The following is an 18978-nucleotide window of genomic DNA, read 5'->3' on the forward strand; positions in this document are numbered from 1 at the left end:
AGCCTGAGCTGGGCTCTGGACCAGCCCAAAAAAGACTGAGCAAGAAGCCGGGCTGTTGGCCTAGCGCGTGCATGACAAGCGCGCCTGGGCGCAAGTAGCCGACAGGGCTGTTAGCCCACTTGTGCTCCGGATCCCATCAGCGACGTGGCATGCTTATATCCGTTGGATTTCCAACGGCTAGTTTTTCTAGACCGTTGGATTTCCAACGGTAAAAAAAATTTAAATTTTACTTTTAAAATAGACCGTTCGATCACAGATCAACGGTCCACGTTAATTAACTAAATTAAAATTTATTAAAAAATACAGAAAAAATATTAAAAAATACAGAAAATTTAAAAAAAAATTATTTATTTATTCTATAAATACCTAACTCTCAACTTCCACCTTACACCACATTTCAATATTTTCTACACTTTCTACCAAAGCTTTCATATACTTTTTGTGTGAAAAAAAATACCAAAAAACTTGTGGTTGAAGAATAAAGTGTATTTGATGAGTTTATGTAATTTCATTTTAGTGTGTTTTTTTTATAGTTTATTTGATGAGTATGTAATTTTATTTTAGTGTGTATTTTTTTTAAGTTTATTTGAAATTTTATCTGAAATTGGTTAAAAATCTTATCTGAAATAAACTTAAAAAAAAAATCACACCAAATAAATGCACTGGGTGCCAGCGCATTTTTTTAGGGGTGGAGATGCCTTGGCCTATTACTGTTCACTCCAGTCTATTACTGTTCACTTGAGTGGATAAATGCGCTGGGTGCTGGCGCAAAGTCCTTAGGGGTGGACTTGCTCTAAGAGTAAGAGTCGAAAAGAGGATTATTCACTTCGTTTTTTCATTCAAAATCATGCATGAGTCTTTTATCTAAAACGGCTCCTAAGTGATAAAAGAAATGAGAACTCATTTTCCTTCTTTTTTTTATTACCTTTCATGGGCATGCATAAGATCAATTCATTGGTTGCTACTTAGTATCGGCAATAAGTCTGAAAAAATATTTAAAATATCAAATTTAAATATTTGTACCCTCTCAAAGTAAGAAATCATGGCAGATTAGAGTAAGAAATGATTCTCATATTCCCTTTTTATTCTTCTTCACATATTTTTCTTTTGATTTTGGTTCCTATGTGATGTAAGAAGGTGATTTCTACATATCTATTTTTACTTCATACACGCTTTTTCGTAATTACTTAAGTTTTTTATTTGTTCAATCAATTAAAAGGGTGTGCAGAAATCTTTTCTCTTAATTAATTAAATTTCAAAGCTAAAATTCAAATTGTATTAACCTTTACATGAGTGAAATGAAAGAAAAAGTAAATGTGAAAGCGAAAGGTTTGAAGTTTGGAGCCGACAAAACAAGTTGAGTCGGCTATGAAACGAACACAGACAGAAGCAGTAGACCAAGAAGTCAAACAGTTGATCCATATTTGGCAATTGGCGTGGAGACTGGAACTCAAGTCAACGCCAGCCGATATCTTTTTCTTTTGGCTCCAAACAAAATTGCCACCCACTTACCAGTCATCTCACCAATCATACGAGGAGTGGAAAATTTGCTCATTTCGTCCTCTTTTTTTTATTTCAATGACTTCGAGTACAACTTGCCTTTATATTTTTTCAATGCAAAACTAGTATTCATATGCTTGACATTTGTTAGAAGCATAATTTGGAGTTCTAATCCTTAATATTTCAATTTGATAAAATGCGGAGTAATGACCCTTGAAGCTAATTCTATGAGAATTTTCTTCAAAATTAAATATGTAACACACACATATTTAAAAAACAGCACAAATGCAGTTCCTGATTATTTATTAAAAGAAGATTACGTGCATTTCATGCGCATAATTTTTTGACGGAAATTCTTAATAAGGTGGGTTATATCTAATAAGACTTGCTCCAAGTTTGAAATCAATGTGCAAGGAATATTAATGCACACCCAATATTTAATTAGGAATTTTTTATAGATGATGTTTTGGACATGGCATATACCATCATTGGAGGTATTCGGTAATGGCGCTTCTTGCCTAAGATATGAATCCATCTGTTCATGTTGAACACTGACCAAAAAAGAAAATTGAGAAAAATATTAGTGAAACACAAAGATGATATAAAACTATACTTTAGATAATATTTAATAGGAGAAACATGATATGAATCCAATTTTGTGAGTCATTTTTGAGACGAGTCCAATTATATTCCATGTCAGTTTTTTTTTTTTCATTTTCATACCAATTTACTCCTAAAATTACTTATAAGTAATCAATATTATCCCTTGATTTTAGGATTAGTATTTGTGATAAGTTTTACTTATTTGAGGTTTAAAGAATAAAATTCCCTTAGTGATAGGATAATTGTTGGAATAAAATTGCTTCCTATATATCTCCAAGGGAGGATATGTCTCTTCATTTCTTCTTCATTTATCTATTCTTTATTTTTAGTTTGTTATCTAAAACCTTTTTCTTAGTTAGGATTTATCATTTGCCTTGCGAATCTTCTTGTTCTTTATCATTGTTTAGTTTTCCTATTCTCTTCTTAGACTTCCACTATATATGAAATTTGATTCTGTTTGATCAAAGAATGGAGGTTGGTTGGCTTCTTTCATCAAATTGCTTGTTGTGTTCAAATTAGTTAATTTTGTGGTCAAAGTTGGATCTTCATTTGAGTTGTATTTTTACTCAAATTAATTGATTTCATGGCCGATATTAATCTACATGTATCACAAGATTTTGTTATATAACCTACCTCTATTATAGGCAGATTATATTTTTCTATTTTTATTATCTATCTCCATCTCAAATTGCTTCTATATGTTTTCCTATATTACATAGTAATTTATCTTGCTTATAGGTAGGTAAATTGTGTATTTATACCTTTTAGTTCGTTTATCTACCTATTGATTATATATATTTTCTTCGTTTGATATCTTACTTATAGGTATATGTACATTTATGTATTAGTACCTTTTAATTAGGTTGTATATTTTTGCAACTTAATCTATTATAAAAATATTTTATTTTATTAAAAGGTAAAGAATTGAAACGTTATTTTTTTAAATGTTTAGTAGATTGCAGATGTTTAAATATTCAAAATTTGAAAACAAAGGGTAAATAGGTTTAAAAAAATAGTTAAGCGGACCTAAATCAGAAATTTCAAAAAATTGGACTAAAGCCAATAGTACGTCAATTTTTTGGACCTATATCTTAATGCCCCTATTTAATATGACACAACAACTCTCCTAAGGTTTTCATTTTAAGAACCTATGAGGTACTTTTTCATAAGAGCCTTAGATTAAATAATTTTTGTTATTCATAGATAAAATACTAATTGATAGAACAAGTAAACAAAATAAATAAGAAGAGAAAAAGGTTTCATGTCATGTTGAATCTCTTTCATTTGCAAAACCTAGTTTCCTCATGAAATATCTAAACTCAGCAAATCCAATTGCATGAAACCCTAACAACTTTACACATCCAATCTTTTATTTAAGTTGATAGCTGAATCTACTATAAGATTAATTTGATGGCTCATATAAACAAGGACCTTATAAGTCCTTAAAGTGAGCAACTTAGTAGAGTAGTTCTATTAATATGATATAGGAACTGAACGTCTTATGTCACAACTCGGGCCGGGCCCCCACCACATTCTGGGCTCGACTCCATCGTAGCATGATATTGTCCGCTTTGGGCCCTGACCACACCTTCACGGTTTTGTTTCTGGGAACTCACACGAGAACTTCCCAGTGGGTCACCTATCCTGAGATTGCTCTCGCACGAACTCGCTTAACTTCGGAGTTCCTATGGAACCCGAAGCCAGTGAGCTCCCAAAAGGCCTCATGCTAGGTAGAGATGTGAATATACATATAAGGCTTACATGATCTTCACCCCTGCACGATGTGGGATCTTACAATCCCCCGACCTGGGAAGGTCGAAGCATGCTAGCCATCACCGTGAGGTGACGTAACCATAAGGGTAAGTGATGTAAAAAATGAGTAAATTTAAAACTAATTAGAACTAATTATACTAAATAGTGAAAGAGTGCGTAATCGTGGGAAGAACCTATTATAATTATTCAGAGCGTAATAGATAGTGAGACAACATAAGAGTAGTCAAAGTACACTTATTACATAACAGTGATATGTTCGTACATCTAAACAGAAGAGAATGTCAGAACTGCCGAGATTCCTCGAGTGCCACAAAGAGTACAACTATCTAGGTCGTGGAGGGGCGAAAAACAAAGTTGAGTGGGTCAGCAAAACAATGCTTATACAAAATTCTTTATTTTCGAATATATTAACCCCTCGCCGTAAAACAAGTATAGTTTCCTTAAAACATACTATGTAGGTATGTAAACGATAAATCAACAATATTATAACGGTATTATAACCAGAATATGCCAAGTCATGATGTATCAAATGCCACAATAATATAATAATGTGACAATCAAGTATAGCTAAGTGCTCATCCATCTAAGCTGACACACGAATTCGAACAGATAATTTCTGACACAAATAAGACTAGGTGTAATCAATATGCTCTAGTACTACGATCATGTGAAGGTTGGTGCAGAAGCACGGTCACATACAAGTCGGATTACCTAGTGCAATCTACCCGACATGACTGTCACCTAACCTGGATCCAAGAAAGCGAACGGTGCGATGTGAACATACACGTGAAGGACTGGCCCTGACCCTGGGCCGAGTACTAACACCAGTGTAGCAAGATGAGCATGTACAAATATATATATGAATGTCATGACAGTAATATCCCAACCACATATTAGCATTTATCACAATTAATATCACAAGAACGATACTTGGCAAAATAAACGTAAAAGTGAAGTAAATACGCATTTATGGAAACTATAAATATGTATAGGTATAAAAACAAACTGCCCACTCACAAGTACGTCGCTGGGTCATAGCCCCCGAACCTAGCTTAGCCTCGAACGTCCTCGGGATACGTTTCCCCTATATGTGAAATAACTAATTTCGAATTAATTAAAGCACATATATGTAAATCTAAATAAAACCCCCATAGTTTGCTTAAACCTAGGGTTTAAATATACCATCATAACCTACTCGACGTCACGAACATCCCCAAAATTTTAAAATAATTTTTGGATGGTTCATGCGCCCCCATGTGCCATCAAGGGCACGGCCAGACGCGCCCCCACGCGCAGGCCAGTGCCGTCAGTTAGCCTGACGTCGTTAGGAATATTTCACGGAATATTCCGTTAAATGCTAACAAAAATTAACGGCGTTACCTGACGCCATCAGAATATTACGTCACTTTGACAGAATATTCCGTCTCCTTCTCCGGCGACCCTCGCCATCGCCGCCGTTTGCAACTCAACTTTTCTGGAAAATTTTCAAATGCACTATTCTTGATCATTTCTCAACCATTTTTGACGTACTTTATATGGATTTGAAGCTTGTGAAGAGTAGAATCGCGTTATACCTGACTGGAGTCCAAAAAGTGGATGGAGGTCGTCGAAAAAACCTTCGAAAATTTTGGCCAAAAGTGAACTTTTCAAAACTCGGTCATTTTACTTCCAAATTTCTCCTAAATTGTTGTAGGAGCCTCGAGGAGTTGCGTAGAAGCTTCCCCAAGCTTCAAAACTTCCTAACTCACTCGAAAACACATCGAACTCAATTTTTCCGAGTTCGGACCTCACGAGTTCGACGTTGAAAACTCATCCATTCCAGGTTTCAAGAACATTTTTATGTTTGCAAAGATGGGATGAACACGAAAATGAGGTTCTTGGGTTCAATCTGTGAGCTTTAAAGCTCGTTTGAGAGATTGCAGAGAAGAAGAGAGTTTCGAGAGGGAACGAGAGAGGACGAGAAAGAGAGAGTTCCTTTTTCTAATTTCTGATTGGGTGCTGTGTAGAGGGAAGGGATGGGATTGGTGAGAGATTTGAGGGAGTTGATTGGTGAGAAAGTGAAATAATGGGGGAGGGTGCATGGTTTGGGTTAAAAGGGTAGATAGGGATAGGTTTTCAGATTTTCTATTGTAAGGGAAATCAAATTCTATCCGAAGTAGATATTTCTACACTGGTAGAAATTCTTGTACACTCATAACAACGGGTACAATTTAAATGCGATAACTAGAAATAAAATAAAAGCGATATAACTACGTCCATGTCACTTACCAATAAGGGCATAACCGACAATACACATACTCGGGGAGAAATTACATAGGAAAATTAGGGACAGGTCGTCACATCTTAACAATGATGATTAACGTAATTGCATTGCATCGTTCATTATCCTAAATGTAATAACATAATAATTTTTTTATTTGAATATATACTAATAGGAAACTAGATATTAATCCTTGAAAAATATTATCTTTAGACTAAAACCTTAACCAAGATAAAAAAACTAATTATAGTCCTTTGACTTATGTCCAAGTCAACATTTATATTTAATGCCAGACTTAATTTCTTTTATGTAATTTTTTTCTTCCTATATTATCCTTGAGTGAATTATAATGTCTCATATTTAATTTATTTATAACTTTTCATTTTATTGCTAACATAAATGATTCTACTTAAAAATGAAACTTTTTGTCCAACTCAAAATTTTATCTTCAACCGTGTAAGAAGAAAAGGCTAGGGCCACCATCCACATCTAATATTTCTTCTTATACATCTAATAGTGCATGATTTATTTTTACCTTCTCATACATCGAATCTACCAATTTTTTCTTTTGATGTTAATGTATCAATACTTCTGTACCTATATGTACATATGTACCGACACTTCAACATCGATACTTCTGTACCGATGCTAACGTATCAATGCTTTCATACCTATATGCATGTATGTACCTATGTGCATGTATGTAACGGCACTTCCATACCGATACCTTCGTACCTATGTGCATGTATATACCTACACATATGTACCAACACTTATCCAATTCCTATATATAGATAATAAGGAGTTGTTATACTATTTTTTTGTGATATATATATATATATATATATATATATATTAAGGGTTATTATTTAATATTTTAACCTATTGTTTTTGTAGTTGATTTTTCTATGTTCGACTTCTTAAGGTGACTGACCTAAAATTACTATAGACTTAATTTGTTTGTCAGCAAGTATAAATTAGTATAATTTACCTTAGTTGGATTTATCTTATTGACTTTCGTATCAAAATTTAAATGTTTTTGAATTTTGAATGGTTTATTAACAGAAAATATTTAAGCCTTAATTATAGAATAGGTTGACAATTTAAATGGCAAAGTTTGTAAATATGGTACGTAATAGAGGTATCTTGTAATATGATGTGGCAGTGAATATTATATTTGTAACATCCCACATCGTTCAGGGGAGTGATCCTTAAATGTATATTCCCATCACTACCTAGCACGAGGCCTTTTGGGAGCTCACTGGCTTCGGGTACCATTGGAGCTCCGAAGTTAAGTGAGTAGCACGCGAGAGCACTCCCATGATGGGTGACCCACTGGGAAGTTGCTCGTGAGTTCCCAGAAACAAAACTGTGAGGGCGTGGTCGGGGCCCAAAGCGGATAATATCGTGCTACGGTGGTGGAGCGGGCTCGGGAAGTGATCTGCCCTGGGCCGGGATGTGACAAATGGTATCAGAGCCAATCCCTGGCCGGAAGTGTGCCGACGAGAACGTCAGGCCCCTAAGGGGGGTGGATTGTAACATCCCACATCGCCCAGGGGAGTGATCCTTAAATGTATATTCACATCCCTACCTAGCACGAGGCCTTTTGGGAGCTTATTGGCTTCGTGGTCGGGGGCCAAAGCGGACAATATCGTGCTACGGTGGTGGAGCGGGCCCTGGAAGTGATCTGCCCTGGGCCGGGATGTGACAAATGGTATAAGAGCCAATCCCTGGCCGGAAGTGTGCCGACGAGAACGTCAGGCCCCTAAGGGGGGTGGATTGTAACATCCCACATCGCCCAGGGGAGTGATCCTTAAATGTATATTCACATCCCTACCTAGCACGAGGCCTTTTGGGAGCTCATTGGCTTCGTGGTCGGGGCCCAAAGCGGACAATATCGTGCTACGGTGGTGGAGCGGGTCCGGGAAGTGATCTGCCCTAGGCCGGGATGTGACAAATGGTATCAGAGCCAATCCCTGGCTGGAAGTGTGCTGACGAGGACGTCAGGCCCCTAAGGGGGGTGGATTGTAACATCCCACATCGCTCAGGGGAGTGATCCTTAAATGTATATTCCCATCCCTACCTAGCACGAAGCCTTTTGGGAGCTCATTGGCTTCGGGTTCCATCGGAACTCCAAAGTTAAGTGAGTAGCACGCGAGGTCACTCCCATGATGAGTGACCCACTAGGAAGTTGCTCGTGAGTTCCTAGAAACAAAACCGTGAGGGCGTGGTCGGGGCCCAAAGCGGATAATATCGTGCTACGGTAGTGGAGCGGGCCCGGGAAGTGATCTACCCTGGGCCGGGATGTGACAATATTAGAGACTTAAATAAGATTTTGAAACCCATTCAGGTTATAATCTAAAAATTATCTTATATAGGCCCTAAAATCTAATTGCCCCTAAAACTAACACACTTGTTAATCACACACCTAATAGTAGGCCAAATAATTTGATGCAAGATTCACCTGTACTCGAGAATATTATAACAACAAATGCGTCAACTTTACGTACCTAAATAATATTACTCTAAATCGGTAGTGACAAACGTGTGAGACCCTTGTTATCAATAACCACACATTTCAAATCGATGCCAAAACAACCGCAATTTTCCGACTTAGCTGTCGTGTTTAAACTCCAAGCTTCTGTCACTCACTGCCGAATTCGTTGACCACCCCATTTAGTCCACACGATTTCACACTCTCTTGCGTAAACTGATCAAGATCTGTCTAGGTTTTAAGTAAGTGTATATATATATATATAACTCAAAAGTTACCATGTACATGCATAGATGATAGATCTATATATATATATATATATATATATATATATATATATATATATATATATATATATATATATATATATATATATAGGGGATACAAAACCATAAACGTATCTGTCAAGGTTCAGCTCTCATTTTGCCCAATGGGCTATGTAATGTTTATCATATTATGTTCTACGCCTGGTGTGTATACAAACCCTCACTCTCTCTTATTTAAGTTAGCAAGCTTGCTGGGTTAATTAAAAGGAAAACTAATGAAAAGGGCTTGAAAACTTTGAGTTTTAATGATAAGGACAAAATAAAGGGTAAAGTGAATAGTACAAATGTTGATTTTTTAGTGTAAAAATGTGGTTTTTCGTTAAAGTGAACAGTACCAGGTGTTTTTCGTTAAAGTTCCCATAATTAAATTCATTCTTATACAACATGGAATTTTCTCTTTCACCAAAATTTGCATGCTTCATATATGAGCTTATTGATAATCGCTCAAATTAATTAACTTCATTATTATACATTTTTATCTCATTCTGCACACTATGTCCAGATGTGTGCATGTAAAAAGGGATATACGAAAATAACTTCTCAATATATACCATACGCAGGGTGGCGCACACATGCATGAAAAATTTATCTAGCTTCTTGTCAAATTAGTTGTCATCAAATACAAACTGAAGTGAGCTTAATTTGATATAAGAAAGAAGTTGTTTTAGACGAGCAGAAATTAAACAGAACCAAAAAAAGGGAAAGAAAAACAGACATGCATCAAAATTATATGAGCCTTTTACTCTCCTTGATCGATCGTTCAATCTGATCTCCTACCGTTCCCAGAGCTATTAATTCACTCTTATCATCTTGAGTGACTGCTGTCAAAGTCTTTCCTATACTTATGAGGAGGGCCCGAACTTGAACTCGAAAAAGAAGAACCGAACTGCATCGAAAAGCTTGGGAGCTCTGCCGCTTGTTGAGATGGCATGGAGGACGACGACAACAAGGATGTACAATATGTGACATTATTATGTTGTGTACAATCGAAAACACTGGAAGAAGTTGGTCGAGTAATATTAGGCTGAGGAGGATTAATGTTCAAGCTGTCTTGTTGATCAGTAGTTATTAATGTGAGGCAACCTGACTCAGAGCTCCCTTGAACTCTCTCGGGGAAGTTTAACTTAGCTTTTCTTCCTTTGAACTTGAGTGCTGCTTTATCATAAGCTAGTGCTGCAGCCTCAGCTGTGTCAAAAGTGCCCAGCCACACTCGGGCTGCCTTCACCGGGTCACGAATCTCAGCAGCCCACTTTCCCGATGGTCTCCGCCTCACTCCTCTGTAATGTTGTCTCCTCAAATTTCCTTCACACAAACATATATATTAATTTCTCATAAATATCAAACCTGAAAAAGAATCATTTCATACATAGGCGGAGACAGTACCGAAGTTTGAGTAATGCTAGAAGGATCGTGCTAGTTGAACATAGTCAATACTCGCTTTTCTTAGGTTCAATTCCTATCCGTGGTGCTCAATTGTTATTTGACACATTATAACATTTCACTTTTTGTTTGAAAATATGGTCCCTCTAACATTAGCTAAGAATGTAACATCCCACATCATCTAGGGAAGTGGATCCTGTAAGCCTTATATGTATATTCTCATCTCTACCTAGCATGAGGCATTTTGGGAGCTCACTGGTTTTGGGTTCTATCGGAACTCCGAAGTTAAGCAAGCTTGGGCGAGAGCAATCCCAGGATGGGTGACCCACTGGGAAGTTCTCGTGTGAATTCCCAGAGACAAAACCGCGAAGGTGTGGTCGGGGCTTACAACGAACAATATCGTGCTATGGCGAAGTCAAGCCCAGGATGTGACAATTTGGTATCAGAGCCAATCCCTGGCTGGATGTGTGCTGGCAAGGACGTCGGGACTCTAAGGGGGGTGGATTGTAACATCCCACATCGTCCAGGGGAGTGGATCCTGTAAGCCTTATATGTATATTCCCATCTCTACCTAGCACGAGGCCTTTTGGGAGCTCACTGGCTTTGGGTTCCATCGGAACTCTGAAGTTAAGCGAGTTTAGGCGAGAGCAATCCCATGATGGGTAACCTATTGGGAAGTTTTCGTGTGAATTCCCAGAAACAAAACCGCGAGGGCATGGTCGGGGCCTAAACGGACAATATCGTGCTACGGCGGAGTCAAACCCCGGATGTGACCAAGAACTTGTACTTTACTAATTAAGACAGGTTTATGAAAAAAAATTTCCGATGAAGATGATTATCACAAAATTAATATCGGGTCACGAAATCCTAATATGCACCTGTTTGGGCCCAAAATAATATTTTGGGCTGAGCTTAGAGTCGTTCTCGATCTAGTAACATTTAGAATCTTATCATGGGTCGTCCAGTCAAGGTCGACTGAACCCTATTACGGAGAGGATTGGTTTAGATAAGGGTGAGGTAGTCGAACCCTAGTGCAACGAGGAGTCTTAAAGTTGAGGATGCTTAGAATTAAGGGATGAATCTGGTTTGTTAAGAAGCTTGGTTCAAAGTCCTATAGGGGTTAAGATTGGCTGAAACCTGATCAGATTAGGTTGAGGAGTTCTAATCCAAATGAATCTTTAGTTCCACCATAAGGGGGTTCGCTGCTATAAATAGAGAGGGGAGTGCATCATTCATGGCCCCTCCAAATCAACACACAAATTGCCTTGCGCAAAGCTTCTCAACAACCCTGAGATTTTTTCCTCTCCCCCTTTCTTTTTGCGAACACATCTTCAGTTTGGATAGACAGCACTGTGAAGGCAACCGACGACATCTTCAGTTTGTATAGACATCACTGGAGCCATAGAATCAGCCGACCAAGGAGCACCTTCAGTTTGGATAGACATCACCGCTTCGAGACCAACTGGTTATTTATCCAAGTCTCGGTTAACAAGGATTTCTGAGTCCTTGTTGGTAGAGGTCATCTCATTAGCCTTCTCGACGAAGTGAGGTGTTACCAAGTTACTATATCCGGCAATTGAAAGCTAAATATATGTGTAAAGTTCAAATCGGGAAAAAATGAATAAATAAGTTGAAGCATTATACTAGAGAAAGGAATGCTAGAGTGATAATCGATAACTATATAAATATAATGATTTCTGCACAACCTCTTCATCCAATCTCAAGGCTAGAAATAAAGAGTGAGCAGTAGGAGAAAATATGGACGCCACAATCCACATAACTAAAAGGTGGAAGAAATCCATATGATTAGTTATACAGAAGCTCCCTAAATCCCTTACGAGGGAGATCATGTAGTTCTGCTGGAAATATACCAAAAAGTTATTTTTGTCACAGAGAACCAAAAAGAAGATTAATTCATTGTTGATAATATATAAAATATAATACCTTGATCTTGAAGTAGCACCGGTTGAGATTGAGTCTCTGTAGGGCTGGACTGTGAGGTGATTAATGGATTTATTCCTTGCACTTGACCAAGTGGGTTATTAATTTGGTCACTATTTTTTCCGATCACCTGAGCTAGAGCTGAAACCATGGCAGAAGTGTCTTGCTGAGATCGAGTCGGGTAAACAGGAAAGATTTGATCCTCCTCTTTCTCCTCCGATTCAACCGAAGCCAGCGGCCTCTTCCCATGTTTTCGATCCACTTTATGAATCTAGATATTAATATTTTGACGTTATATATATGAGTCAGAATCGAGGGGTACACCAACAACTGATTCAAATTCGTTCTAGCTTTACGGCGTACATTAAAAGTAGACAGTAGGTTAAGGAAAGAAAAGAACGAGATGAGAGGAGAACAATGAGGGGAGGAGGAACATAGGTGGGATATAGGGTTTGCTACAGAAACATCTAGACTTTATACATATTTCGTTACCGTGGTGTGAACGTTGAAGAATCCATTGGTCATCCAACATTATTGATTCCATGTTGATAGACGCATATTTATGCGACTTAGTTAACTAGTTTTCTTGCATTTACGTTATTAGTTCTTAGTTATTTTAGTACTTTAAGCCATTTTCGTGTGTTTGTAGGTCCAAAGGGTTAAGGTAGCAAGAAAGTGCATTTTTGTGCATTTTGGAGCAGTTTTGAGCTTGGAATGGATTACTTATGATATGAGCAAGATGGATGGACGAATTTGAAGAAAAAAGAGGCTAGGAACATGCTAAAAATCTGGTGAAACAAATACAAGTTGCAAGAAGGGATAAATTTCTAGAAGGATTGGCCAAAACTTCACTCAAAACCATGCATACCCCATAAAATTCATCAATGCCGTGGCCTTCCCTTTGTTTTACTTCCACCAGATTTTTTAGTGATGATGCAATGCCTATCTCACTATGACATTTGAGTGGATGATGTAATGCTTAACTCACCATGACATTTGAGTGGATGATGCAATGCTTAACTCACCATGACATGTGAGTGGATGACTCAAAACCTACCTTCACCAACAATTCTCCACCTTGCCATGCCTTACCTACTTCATTTCACCAAATTTTTGCATTAAACATGTCCATCCTCTTCCTATAAATACCATGGCAGCAACCTCATTCAAATCATCCAGAAATTAACCATTCTCCAAGCCTTTCCTTGCCTCTCCTACATATCTAAACCCCTTCCCATCCATTCCTCCAAATAACCAACCCTTCAACATCATTCCAACCTTGTTGTTGCGGCAAGGAGTAGGAGAAAAGTCCTTGGACGCACTTGCTATCCAACATGGATCGTTGGAACGTTTAGGTGCTTTCTTCCCTTTGTTTTTCAATGTTTAAATTTGTTTATCTTTGTATTGTAATAATGAGGAACTAAACCCCCCTTGGCTAGGGGGGGATTCAAAACCATGTTTATGCTTGCTATATGATTTGATTACTTCCAATTGCGTTTCTTGAATTGTGAATTCAATTTACTTATCCGTTCGTATAAAAACTAATTTGTGTATGTTGGTTGAGAGTGCACGCTTAATTTTCATGCATGAATTTGACGCTAGAATATAAGGGAGTTTCACCTAATCGTTATGAACTTATATTCACAAGTAGTGAAGGTTGCTAGTCACAATCACGTTAAGTAAATTCTTGGCATAAGTTTCATGCAAATCATAGTAACGAGTGCCTCGTCAATGCTTATGTTTTTCATAGAACTTAATGATTCTTGCTTGTATCTCTATTATGCAATTCATGTAGGGAACTTGTAGGGAATGTTTTGGGTTGTCGTATGCAATCATCCAATCTAATAACTTGTTGAAAAACTGAGAGTTAATTAGTGCAATTCACGGTAATTTGGGGCGTTGAGTATTCATAACTTATCGAAGAGCAATTGGAAATCATTTTATATGCAAGCAAAACATGTGTGGAGAAGAACCCCTTAGCTAGCCTTCCATTATCCATTCAACCCAAATTTGTTTAAAATCTATTTAAGTTTTTAGTTTATTCGTTTTTACTTTCAACTTCACCAAACTCAAATCCCCCTTTTACTTTCTTGTTTTAAAATCTTTTGTTTACATTTTTAACTTTGTTTCTTTTTGTTTTTGAGTCAGTTTAGAGGTTTTAGCAAGCCCTCCTAATCCCCGGTTTAGAACGATCCCTACTTACATACTTTGCTACAATTGTCAAAAGAGGGTTTAATTTGTGTGTCAAGTAATTCTCGCATCAAATTTTGGCGCCGTTGCCGGGGATTAGCAACTTTGCTAAATCCCCATTGTTTCTTTTTATTTCTTTTTGTGTGTTTTAATTTTAGTTTTAATTTTATTTGATTTTGTTTATTTCAGGTACTAGTTTATGACTCGTAGTTCTCAACCAGTTCGTGCACACATATCGGAGTTTGACGACAATTTTGAACGAACTTTGAGAAGGAAAAGGAAAGAACCAGAACCTAATCCACCTAGTTCTAGTTCTGAATCCAAATTTGAAGAAAAGGAGGAGGCAGAAAAAGACATGGAGGTGGACAATCGAACAATCAAAGAACTTTCAGCCTCGGGATTGGACAATGCCGCGCCTCTATGTATCCAATACCCCGCAGCAGCCCGAGGAAAGACAGAAGAATTTGAATTGAAGTCAAGCTTGTTACACCACATTCCGAAGTACCATGGGTTGTCCATGGAAGATCCTAACAAACACTTGAAAGAATTCGAGGTAGTGTGTTCGAGCATGACCCCCGTCAATGTCGATGGGAGTATTTTGAAGATGAAAGCCTTCCCTTTTTCTCTCTTGGAAAAGGCGAAGGATTGGTTGTACGAATTGGCGCCCGGAACCGTCACATCATGGGAAAGCATGAAACGGGCCTTCTTGGAGAAGTTTTTCCCAACTTCTCGAGTCATCCTCCTACGGAAAAGGATAAGTGGAATTCAACAAGAGGAAGGTGAATCTTTTCCTACTTATTATGAACGTTTTAAATCTCTTGTTGCTTCTTGTCCACAGCATCAGATGAAGGAGGAACTTCTTTTGCAATACTTCTACGAGGGGCTACTACCTATCGAACGTCAAATGCTAGATGCCTCGGCGGGAGGAGCCTTGGTGGACAAGACCCCCACGGCAGCAAAGACTTTAATTTCCAACCGTGCGTTGAATGCTCAACAATACGAAGGCGTTGGACAAAGGAGTAACCCACGACCACATCAAGTCAATGAGGTAAGTGCCATAACCGAACTTCAAAATCAAATGGCTAACCTTACTACTTTGCTTTCTTAGGTAGTGGAAGGTCCAAAAGTGCAAAACGTGGCAACTTGTGGCGTGTGTTCCATGCAAGGCCACCTTACGGACAAGTGCCCACAGTTGATAGAAAATGGAGGGTGGGAGACCCTCAATGCCGTGGGATTTGACAACCAATACCAACCAAGGAATGACCCATTTTCCAATACTTACAATCCCGGTTGGCGTGATCATCCAAATTTCAAATGGCGAGAACCCCAACAAGGCCAACAACAAAGCGGATTTAGGCAACAACCCCCGGGTTTCTATCAAAAGCCGTTTGCACCAACTCAACCCCAAGCACAACCTGCCCAAAAATCAAGTTCGTCTATTGATAATGATCAAATTTTTAATTTACTAACTTCTATGGCGCAGGGAATGCAAAATATGGACAAAAAGGTGGACGAGTTGGAGAAACAAGTAGGGCAAATTGCCGAGTTCATGGGGCAGTTTCGAGAGCAAGGCAAGTTGCCTAGCTCAACCATTGCAAATCCAAAAGGAGGCTTTGAAACCGTCAATGCAATCATGTTGAGAAGTGGTACACAGGTTGGAGCCAAACCAAAATCATCCAAATCAAGTCACGATGAGGATGACAAGTTGCTACAAGAGGAAGCACAGGGACCAAAACTCACGGCCAAGGATAAACAATCCTTGCCACCACCATCTATCCCTCCTAAGCCGTCCCAAACCACCAAGGTAAGTCCAAATTCGACTTTTTCTAGTTCCATTCCACTAAATGTGCCCTTTCCTGGCAGGTTTAGGCAATCAAAGAAGGAAGAAGCCGAGAAGGACATTCTAGAGACCTTTCGGAAAGTTCAAGTCAATATTCCGCTCCTTGATGCAATTAAGCAAGTCCCGAGATATGCTCAGTTTTTAAAAGAACTTTGTACATCAAGGAGAAGGATTTCGAACAAAGAGGTGGTCCAAGTAAGTGAGAATGTTTCTGCCATGTTACAAAGGAAATTACCCCCTAAATGCAAAGATCCAGGTAGTTTTACAATTCCGTGCGTTATTGGCAAGACTAAGTTTGAACAATGCATGTTAGACTTAGGGGCTTCGATTAATGTTATGTCATACTCTATTTATGCATCTATGAACTTAGGTGAGCTTAAAAACGATGGTGTGATTATTCAATTAGCCGATCGTTCTAATGCATATCCAAAGGGTGTTTTGGAAGATGTGTTGGTGCAAGTGGGCAATTTGATTTTTCCAGCGGACTTTTACGTGCTTGACATGGAGGATTCACCCTATTCTACCCCATTGCCGATACTATTAGGGCGGCCCTTCATGAAGACAGCCCAAACCAAGATTGATGTGGCTAAGGGAGAGTTAACGATGGAGTTTGGTGATGAATTGATTAAATTCAAAGTTCCTGAATATGTTAAGAATCCTCATGATGTTCGTTCTTGTTTTGCAATAGATGTGATTAAACATGTGGGGAAGGAACATTCATGCGCACCAATCAAGAAGGATGTCCCTAGATGCATCATCGAAAAGGGTATTGGAGTGGAGCATACAAAGCATGTCATGGAGGATGTACCCCTCCATACCGTGGCACCTAGTCAAGCTTAAACGGAGGTACCGTCCGGCTGGAAGACGTTAAAGAAAGCGTTTCGTGGGAGGCAACCCATGCATTCGACAAAGGAAGGCCTAGAGAGCACTCCAATTCCAGATTTGCGTTCCTAAACCCTTCTCTTTGTTGTTTAATTAGTTTCTGCCATATTTAGTTTGTTAGTGTTTGTTTGTTTGTTTATGTGTTTTTGTGTTAGTTATGCTTTGAAACATTGAGGACAATGTTTGGTTTAAGTGTGGGGGGGGGGTAACCAAAGTGTTTTGATGCAAATTCGTAGGGTTTTCTCACTCATACTTCCCAATGTTGTTTCTTGCTGTTTTTAGGTGTTTTTAAGCTGTTTTGGTGAGTTTTAGTGTGTGCTGACTTATAACTCCGAAAATCACATAAAAATTTGAAAAATTGCTTTGCAAAACCCAAAAAGAGTTGTTTTTGTGTGTTTGTTTGTGTCTTAGGGTACCTTCCAACACAATAATGAGGATTCGGTTTGTAATTGCATAACTGTTGAAGTAAGTTACAAACATGGATGAAAGTTTGACATGCTCTTTGGTTTATGCTTAGTTGTAATTATAGTTCATGAATTCACATGTAGTCAAAAGAAAAATTAGTTTTTGTAACATGCTTGAAGGAAGAAACTCAAACTAACGCTACAACCCTGAGAGACTTGAGCTTTTAACGTTCTTTGGAGAGTTAATAATCTGTGCATTTGTTGTCTTCTAAAGTCGTTGCATGATCTCATTATTCTTTGATTGGTTACTACTTAGAAGGCGTTTTATCATGTAGTTCCAAATGCTAGAACTCATGCCCATTTCATTCAAAGCATGCTATTGATCTGCATAACACATATTCAAGATGAAGTTGTGTAGTGACCACCACCAAAGCCAAATTGTCGTGTATCCTATTTTCATTATGTGTTTAAGTTTAACTCCATTGAACCTTGTTTAGCCTTTTCTTTGTTAACCCACATCATCCTCACCTAGCCTAGATTAGGACTATCCATACCCTCGTTCTTAAAGTATAGTAAGCATGATTCAAATTGAATTCCTTTTGATTAATGTGGGCAGAAAATAAGTGTGGGGGAAGTGTTTATCATGTGAGTTTGTGTGCCATAGGCACGAGAAAAAAAAAAAAAAAAAAAAAAGAGTTCCAAAATATTGTTTGTTGAAATAAGGGTCCAAAACAATGAATTCGGCCCTAAGAAGTTGTTTAAATCTTCCCCTTGTGTTTTAAAGTTAATTTCTGCAATCTAAGTGAATTCTAAGTCTCAATTTTACTACTTTGCTTACTAATGCTTGAAGAACGTTTGTTTTCCCTATCCTTTCTTTGTTAACCATTCCCCAAGCCCCGTTACAACCCTTAACTTCTATCTTGAGTGTTATGTATTTCAATATGTGGAGTTTGGGATTGGTTTGAGCATATGGTGTCCCTGGTTCTCGCATCTAAGTAGTAGCGTTCCATTCATGAGATCATATCTATAAATGCTTAATCATTCCAGAAAAGTGCTTCTTTTATAACATGTGTGAGTGTTCGTTTCCATGTTTACATCAATCTTCTCACATATACTTAGTATAGGGAGTGTAGTTAGAAAATCTGTGTGAAAATAAGAGTGTATCCAGTAAGGAATTGAGTGGATTCTCTAAGGCATGTTACTACGTCCATAATGTTGTTTTAAACGATTAAATGTGAGCTAGTGAATGGTAACTATGATTAAGTATATGCTCAAGAGTAGGGATGAATAAAATCTGTGGGAATAATGATCTTTGGCATGTTATGTATCGTTGGAAATCCCTGTAGCAAATGTTGGAAGGTTAGGTTATGTTTTGTTTGTTTTAT

At 38.0% G+C, this 18978-nt stretch overlaps 1 protein-coding gene across 1 annotated transcript in view; it reads right to left on the minus strand.

The window, feature by feature from the left end:
• Positions 1-9322: 9322 nt before the first annotated feature.
• Positions 9323-18978, minus strand: part of LOC126626712 (ethylene-responsive transcription factor ERF114-like) — a 29689-nt gene continuing 20033 nt past the window's right edge. Inside the window, exons 2-3 of the mRNA XM_050296107.1 lie at positions 12281-12548; positions 9323-10258 (exon numbers count right to left, since the gene is read on the minus strand). Coding sequence (XP_050152064.1) covers positions 9762-10258; positions 12281-12428 — 645 coding nt within the window. The 5' untranslated portion in view covers positions 12429-12548 and the 3' untranslated portion in view covers positions 9323-9761. The remainder of the gene's footprint in view (positions 10259-12280; positions 12549-18978) is intronic.

The sequence above is a fragment of the Malus sylvestris genome, chromosome 6, assembly GCF_916048215.2.
Source record: "Malus sylvestris chromosome 6, drMalSylv7.2, whole genome shotgun sequence".
Classification (NCBI taxonomy): Eukaryota; Viridiplantae; Streptophyta; class Magnoliopsida; order Rosales; family Rosaceae; genus Malus; species Malus sylvestris.